The 8091-nt window shown below is 34.2% G+C and overlaps 1 protein-coding gene across 1 annotated transcript; it reads left to right on the top strand.

Moving 5' to 3' along the window:
- The first annotated feature begins 4305 nt into the window (after positions 1-4305).
- LOC113499612 lies at positions 4306-6757 on the top strand. The gene is made up of 3 exons (XM_026880127.1): positions 4306-4382; positions 4868-4976; positions 6154-6757. The coding sequence occupies exons 1-3, from the start codon at positions 4355-4357 to the stop codon at positions 6344-6346; spliced, it is 330 nt and encodes a 109-aa protein (XP_026735928.1). The 5' UTR covers positions 4306-4354; the 3' UTR covers positions 6347-6757.
- The last annotated feature ends 1334 nt before the right edge of the window (positions 6758-8091 follow it).

An 8091-nucleotide genomic window follows, 5' to 3' on the forward strand; every position in this document is an offset into this window, starting at 1 on the left:
AAATCACCATTGCGTTGAATTTGCAGCCAAAAACATAGCCAGCATGGCCGGTTAGGCAAACAAGCCATATATTATTTTCATCATAAAATTCAGTTTTTCAACAACTCTCTTAGTCTGTACGAATCTCATTACGGCTGTAATATATTTCAGAATACAGGTTTTACATTTTAACGCGCACATTTTAATAGCTCTTTATAATTTTCCTTTGAGCTTGTTGGATGCAAAACTTCATACGAACTAAAAGCGCTCAATATAAGCGCGTATGATACTTCAACTTTTGTTTAAATTACTGAGCCCGGTTTCACCATGTTTTGATTTTTAATAAATAATTTTGCTTCATACAAGAAATGTTTGCAAAATACGCCCTTAAATTTGGACAGTAGGGTCGACATCTGACTTTTAACGTAAAATATTTTTAATCCTTTTAATACTACTACGGATGCTTGCTTTATCACCCAAAAACCACTGAATGGATTTAGCACATTAAGATAGTTTTCATTCCGATTTTATATTCCCGTGGGATCATTTTTTATAAATCGGGCGAGTTATTTCTTTGCATATTAAGCACTTATTTTTGCTGTTTTAAAAGCAACACTTTCTGCGTACCGCAGTTGTGACTGCGTATTTGTGTCTCCCACTAGTGCTCGTCTCAGGTGAGAATTGGGAGGTGGGTTTGTGCATATGTCTTAAATGTTAGTGAAATCCCCTGCGATGAAGACGATGATTTTGGGCAAAGGAGGTTTTATCAAAGAAAAACCCGATATGAATGTCAAACCTCTCTCAAAACGAGCTACGAATAACATTATCTAAAAATAGACTAAAGACCTTTCAGACCAAATATATTTTATTAAATTCAATTAGGAATTCGTATCAAGCTCCATTATTCAAATGCTAAGCAAAATTATTCAAATAGGTTCAGCACAGTGTTTAAGATGACGATAAATGTTAAAGGTTCAAGATGGACATGGTATTAAGATATTGGAATATTAAAAGCTTTAGAAATTATCCTGTTAAGCAAATGTAAATAAAAATTTCAATTGAATTTAAAGAAATAGCCAATAGTTTTTATTCTGTTTAATGGATTTTAAATTAAAAATATCACTTTTTCTAATTTTCTTAAAGATATTAGATATTGTTTAAGCTACACTTAAAATTTTTAGATACGCGATTTTTCCTAAATCTCTCAATGGTCTTTTTTATATTTATACTAAATTGCACATAAATACACACTTGGACAATATATTTTTGGAAAGTTCATGTACAAAGGCGAGCTTAACCCAGAGTTGGGTTCTCTTAAAGATTGAGAGATTTGATATAGAAGGATATCAAACTCAATTCTGAATGGGTGATCGTGACGTCATTAGCCAATGATCCTGACGTAACAAAATATATCAATTAGTGTCAAAGAGAGTCCCAACCTCAAATTCATTTAAAACCAATATTAAATAAAAAAATTATAATGCCTCTACAGAATACGCGTCCAGAATATGTTTTAAGTAGTTATCAGCGTATTTTGTAGCGGCGTCCCGCCTTGCTTGTTTTATATTGAAACTTCGTCTTCCTCTACTGATAAAGTTGCAAACTGAATTTAGATGGGCCGTCGACATATTTTTCGTTTATTTATAAGCAACTAACTTTAGGACGCGGTTTTGCTAGAGCGAAGTTGGTTATCGCAGTGAAAATTAGATAGTCTGTTATTCGGAGTTCAAAAAATCATATAAAGTCCTTAGTCAAAAATATTGAGCACCCTTAATATTTCGCAGCTGCAAGACTCGTATGGTAAAGAATAAAGCAAGTATATCATGTCCAATTTAATAAAATCGATCAAGTGTTTAAAATAGGAGAACTAATATTTAAAAAAAGATCAAAATTTCAGAAATTTACCGCGCTATCCATTGTATGGAAAGTGCAGAAACTCTAAACAACGCCTGCTTATTCAAGACTGAAATCAATCTTTTATGTATCATTAAAGTCAAGACGACGACGTATCGACGCCCGGTCCACTATTCCGTCATATTTCCTTTAAAATGTGTTGTCTACATGGGTTCTGAAGTTACCGTACTTTAACTCCAGACCTAGTTCTTATGTTTAACGAATTTAAAGCTGCAGATTAGTAGTAGTAGAATTTTGTCACCTAACACCAAATATGAAGAAGTGGCATTTAAACGGCACCAAATGGAAGCTCTTTTCAAAGAAAAAAACAAACCTGACAAGAGAAAACTCAATGAAATCGGTGTACATACATTGAAAAACGCTCCAAATAAAATATATTAAAAACAGGTACTAAATGAAAACAAATTCTTCAAAATAGTTTCGCTCACCAAACCGATAACCCGTATACAGCAGGTTTACGAACAGCCCCAAGGTTTTTATTATAAATTGAGCTCATAGTTGTCCATCGATCAGGCTTCAGAGATGTTCTCAACTCAATGGATTGAGATAAATGCTCTCCACTTCATTCTGATGAACCAGCGAAATATGGACAAGGAAGATGGATTCCAGAGGAAATGTAGACACGTTATCATAGACGTTGTTGATTTATATGACCGATATAATGATGGTATTTATCTTTCTGCATTCATTTTGACTGCACTGATGGCCGAGTGGTAAAGTCACCACACCAAATGGAACGAGTGAGATGTTTTTCGCGTTAGATCCCTGAGTAAAATTTAAGCAAATGGTTTTGCATATTTATTTATTTATTTATTTGGGAAAATAAACAGTTACACAAATGTATCTTCATTAATAAATCTAGTATCTAAAGTTAATGATATATTTATGATTCCCATTATCATGCACAATGATCGTCTTCGCTACTGTTTTTTTTTAACGTAACCAATCTTGACAGGCAAAAGTTTTCAACTTCCAACATAATCTACAAGCACTCAACATAACTCAATCCCATAAGATTGCTTTCCTTGAAACCATTAAAACAACTTCGGGAAGTGAAAGGTACTTCGTATAAACGCCCTAAGTTTCCATTTTCAATTGGAATCCCAAGGCAGGCAATGAATGCAAAGGCATTTATCATTTAAACTTCGATAGAGGTATCAAGGGATTGAGATTAGGAGCCGTTAAGTACATTTTTAACCTTCCCAATGTATGTTATGGTGTTATAAATTGTGGTAGAAGGAATTTATTCGGGATTTTTAATGGTAGGTATGCAGGTTTTGAGTATATAAGGATTTATTGAATTTTATTTGAATATTCGTCAATGTCTTGAGATGATATTTTATAGTGTTGTAGCTGCTACCCGCGGCTTTGCCCTCCTGTTTGTTTTAGCTTCGACAAAATTACCTTCCTTTGAAAAACTCGGGTATAAATAGCCTATGCGTATAAATAGATAATTCCATTCAAAATTTCATTTAAATCAGTCTAGCCGTTTTGGCGTTTAGCGGTAACAAACGCGCTTACAAGTTAAAACAAGAAAAAAATCATACATAATATTATCACGACCCATTTGTCTCACCCGTAATTATAAATAAAATACAGCTTAAATAATGAGTAAACGATGTATTAATTTATTTTACGAAACATGTTTATTATAATGGTTTATGAGGGTTGGAATTAATTAAAATTTTAGCTTCGCCTTTAATTTGTTGTGCTTCGCAATTAATACAATGGCTGGTAAAACGGAGATACAATACGGTTTGGTTTACCGATTACTGTTGCTATCGGAAATCAAAGTTTAATTTGATTTAAAATTAAATGCGGATCATTAAAGTGGATTTGTGGACGATAGACGAAAATAAATTCAGGATATTGTAATGAAAAATCGACCAGTTTTCGTGTCAAATTATTGATCGTTGTGCAATTTGTCATTGTTTTTTTCAAACCAAATGTTTTTAAGGAACGCCTTAAGACGTGTCAATAAACAAATTTAAATCCTTTATCAGTGACTTTGGTAGCTCAGATGCGTAAACGACTGTTGTCATTTGTTGCTTAACTCTGGTGTATACCAGGTAAGGCTGAATTCAGAGCCTAAAGAACCTACCACGGCCTCTTTATGTCTTATATCAGTTGTGGTCACTACGCCGAAACACTATGCGCGACGTGATTTGTGAGCTCCATGAATACTTGCCAAGAGTCCGGGTGCCTTTTGCATGTAAAACCCTGCTTCATTAGAATTAAAGTAGGTTCTTAATGCGGGAGACACTAAACAAAAAACTTCTATTTCGATTCCTCAAGTCTCGTCACTCGTAATAATGATTATGATCAATTTCGTACAATCATTAATACCTGTTTCTCGTTTGATATACGTACTGATTACAATTCCATTTTCCATTTATCGACGGTTGTTGGTCATGGTCTTCTATAATTTATTTTGTATCTAAGCATTGGACGGTGCACAAATATGAAATCATTTTTTACGATATGTCTACGTAAGTACTGATTTTAAATCAAATTTCTTTAAATACTATGACTTTTGAAGGTCAATAAATTATGTATGGAAAAAACTGATTCACCTACGATTCATTGCTTCCTAAGTGATATTGTGTTAATATATGAAATGGCTAATTAATTACCACATGGTTTTGGAGAAGAGACGGCTTAAACCCTCGGTAGTGGCACAAAGTTGAGGCCACCATGATACGGGAATCGATTTATATAAAAACAATGGTTTTCCTGATATTTAACAACATTTTAAACAGGTGTTATCAAATCTATTTGCAGGGAGGAATCAATGATAATTTTTTTATAACTTACTGATGATCAACGTGCTTCTATCGAAGCTCAATAAAGTTTTCTCGTCCTTCTATAAGTCTTTATTTTTGTGGTTGCTCGTTATTTTTTTCCTTTTTATTTTTATTCGTTCATTATTCCCCTATTTTTTGTGAAATTTACTTGGCTCCTTCGTTTTTTACAGAAGCTGTTCTTTTTTTAATCACCTGCAGAGTAATGGCCCAATTTTTCCCAACAACACCTTTAAGTGCAGTCCAATTAGCTGCCAACAGAAATAAAGCGCTTAGGCAAGGGTGAGTTTTCGTTGCTTAATTTTTCAACAATTGTATAATGACAATAGATACAACAAAAAAATAATAATAAGATATAAGTAAGTTCAACTTCCAAAAAGCCTTAAATATTATCCATGGTGATGGTATGTTAGAATTGTGAATCTAAATTCATATTTTTGGGAAATATCAGAGACCTTTAAATTATCAAACTTAATTGGAAACTATTGGTTTTGCACTGATGTGTGTAATAGTAATGTAATGGTATAGTGTTATACAATTAAACACACAAAACAAAAAAACAAAAGACAGTCGCCACCCGTTCAAAGCATCTTACCAAATCACAACAAAAACATTCCCCATTACGCAAATTATAGGAAATTCAATTTATAAACCTTCTACATACATTAGAAGTACCATTACGGAACAGAAAAAGCAGTAATCAAGATTAAATACAAAAGGTCTCGACTTTTTGTAACTTCGAATTGAATGCGAAGAGAAATAGACTTAGAAGTACTGTATCCAACTCGCCTCAAAGAAAATTCGTCGCAAAAAAGTTTATGTTGAAGTCCCTCTTAATTTGAGTGACTCAATCAGGAATTATTGAGAGGGCAGCTGTTTTCGAGTTCAAATTCGGTTCGCCAATTTTTCATGTAAGGTTTAGAGAAATATTTGTGTAATTTTTCTTTGTACTCGAAATTCGGCGAAGGCCGGTTGGGTAACGAATAATTAATTGAGCTTTTAATACTGAAATTCAATGTAACTCAAAGACCTTACAATTATTTATTAACTGTTATTGTTGTACAAGCAATTGTTATGAAAACATATTGTACAAAAACCTTCGAATTTTAACAATTACTTGACGCCAAAGGACCCAACCACCAGTCTTATGTAAAACTGACGTAGTTGTGGAAACGAGATGAAGATATAGAGCATTATAGTGCCGTCTCTCTTGCACATCTACCATAGTCCAACTATGAGGCAGTAGTAAGACTGTGATTCTTTATTGATCTTGAAATAACTAACTAGGGTAGAGATCGACTAGAAACAGAAATCTAACGATGCCTCAATCATGAAAATCCATTCAGCTGTTCAGAAGATAATATGAGGTTTTAAAGAAAATTACGTAGAAGACACGCGCGAAAAACAGTCCTTGCCTGCAATATTAAAAAGATCTTAATCCAAAATATCCATCTTCCAGGGTTTCAAAAGCAACAACAGAAAAGGAAGCTGTAAATGTACCGCCTAAGAGAGACTGCGTCTGCTCCAAGATCTACGATCCAGTCTGCGCTTCGAACAACGAGTCTTATTATAATCTTTGCTACTTAGAATGCAGAGTACCGCCATCTTTAAACGTGACTGTAGTCCATCAAGGAAACTGCATACCTTTTTAATAATTTTAAGTAATCATTATTGATCTGGAATAAACGATACCTTGTTTTAACTTGCCTAATTCGACCCATTTGCTCTGAGGAATTGATGTAATTTCTCTCTCAGAAAAATCTTAAAAAGAGAGAAACGTTGAATTTGCTATGGAACAGCATATATATTATTTTCCATATCTTCAATAATACTACTTTACGTCTTTTAATTTATATATTTTTTTAGTCATATAAGACCAAGTATCTATCGAACCAATAGCAAACTACACGTGCCTATCAAATTATAGACATAGTGACCCAAAACCGAAGCTAATAAATAATATATCGAATGGTAAAGATTTATCAACATTCATCCATGTCTTTGATACCTAAATTAGGTTCCACGTTTATTTATCTAACCTTTTTCGTATATACCAGGGAGCCTACCATCATGTCTATAAGGAATATTGTTGCTGGTGTGAAAAGGAGATGCCACTCTATGCTGTGTTTGTCTGTCACGCTTAGACAACCATAACAATGATACTATTACCTACGTTTTTGGATGCAGTAGTTTCAAGAAAAATAACACTTAGCTCTTTGAAAATAAGGTCTTTTTTAGATTCTAGTCGTTTTCTTAGCTTTATCCCAATCACTGTCAGTCTTCCTCTAGTTTTACTGGCTACGAGTGAAAACTGGACGCAAGCTTCTTCCTATATAGGAACGTTTAGAGCATTCATCATCACACTAGGCAAGCATCGATCACCAATCAAGCACGTTACGTATTGGCGATTATAAATTCAATACATAATCTAGATTTTCTTCAGAGTTTCATTAGCTATTTGTCTGTAGTGTCTTTAATTTAAAAAAGTATATTTAACTTATATTGAAACGCCACAATTGTATTATTTGTCTGCGTTATGATCAAACCTACTCTTTATGTATTCGAATCTGTAAATTCACTTGAATACAGTAAAGGAATTTGTGTATATTGCGCACTACTTAGGGTATCCTTTACGTAAACACCTACAGTCCAAACTTTATCGACGGATATTCACAGGGACCTCCATAAAACATACTTAACATAAAAATGTTGTTTATCTCTGCCATCCAACACATTAAACAAACCTTAAAAGAGTGTTTTAAACTCGTTAAGTTTGTACCGTGCAACTTTATGGGAAGGAATGAGTCTTGAAACGGAAAACTTCGAGGTACAGACGACTTTATTTCAAAGGAATTCCTTGTATAAGGATGACCGTGTTTCAAAGTCAGTTATTTTGAAGGCACTTTTGTGCTCATATTATGGACTCTATGAGGACTATCGCTATTGTAGGAGCGAGATAGCAATCTACACTAAGCCTTTTTTCATTTGTTTTAACGTCCCCAAGCACGTCCCCAGCACTAAGGAATTTAATAGTTGTGTCGCGGGGGTTTTCGCAAACATTCAAGACGCTCGCACTAAGACTCCCATACTTAGGACAAGCATTAGTGGATCACACAAACGCTTGTCATACGTGGCTACGCGGGGATCGACCCCGCGACATGTCACGTTCAATGGGTTTGGTATTACCTCAACCACTCAGCTATCCATGCAGTCAAAAGCTAAGCAGTTGGCGTTGCATTACTCTCACAACGAGGAACAGTTTTTGCTTCAAGACTTCGTGGTACAGGGAGAGGATTCCAAAATTGAAGTAATGTTCTCAACTTTGAGTTATACTTGTATTTACTATATTATGGTAGTCTGTTCCATACTGTAGTTCGTCATAAGCTTGCCTATAAGA

The sequence above is a fragment of the Trichoplusia ni genome, chromosome 12 (genome assembly GCF_003590095.1).
Source record: "Trichoplusia ni isolate ovarian cell line Hi5 chromosome 12, tn1, whole genome shotgun sequence".
In the NCBI taxonomy this organism is placed as follows: Eukaryota; Metazoa; Arthropoda; class Insecta; order Lepidoptera; family Noctuidae; genus Trichoplusia; species Trichoplusia ni.

Excerpts from the sequence above, each read along its gene's own strand:
- LOC113499612 (XM_026880127.1), top strand. The coding sequence starts at position 4,355 with ATGAAATCATTTTTTACGATATGTCTAC. Across the intron at positions 4,383-4,867 it reads ATTTTTTACGATATGTCTAC|AAGCTGTTCTTTTTTTAATC; the intron begins GTAAGTACTGAT and ends CGTTTTTTACAG. Across the intron at positions 4,977-6,153 it reads AATAAAGCGCTTAGGCAAGG|GGTTTCAAAAGCAACAACAG; the intron begins GTGAGTTTTCGT and ends TCCATCTTCCAG.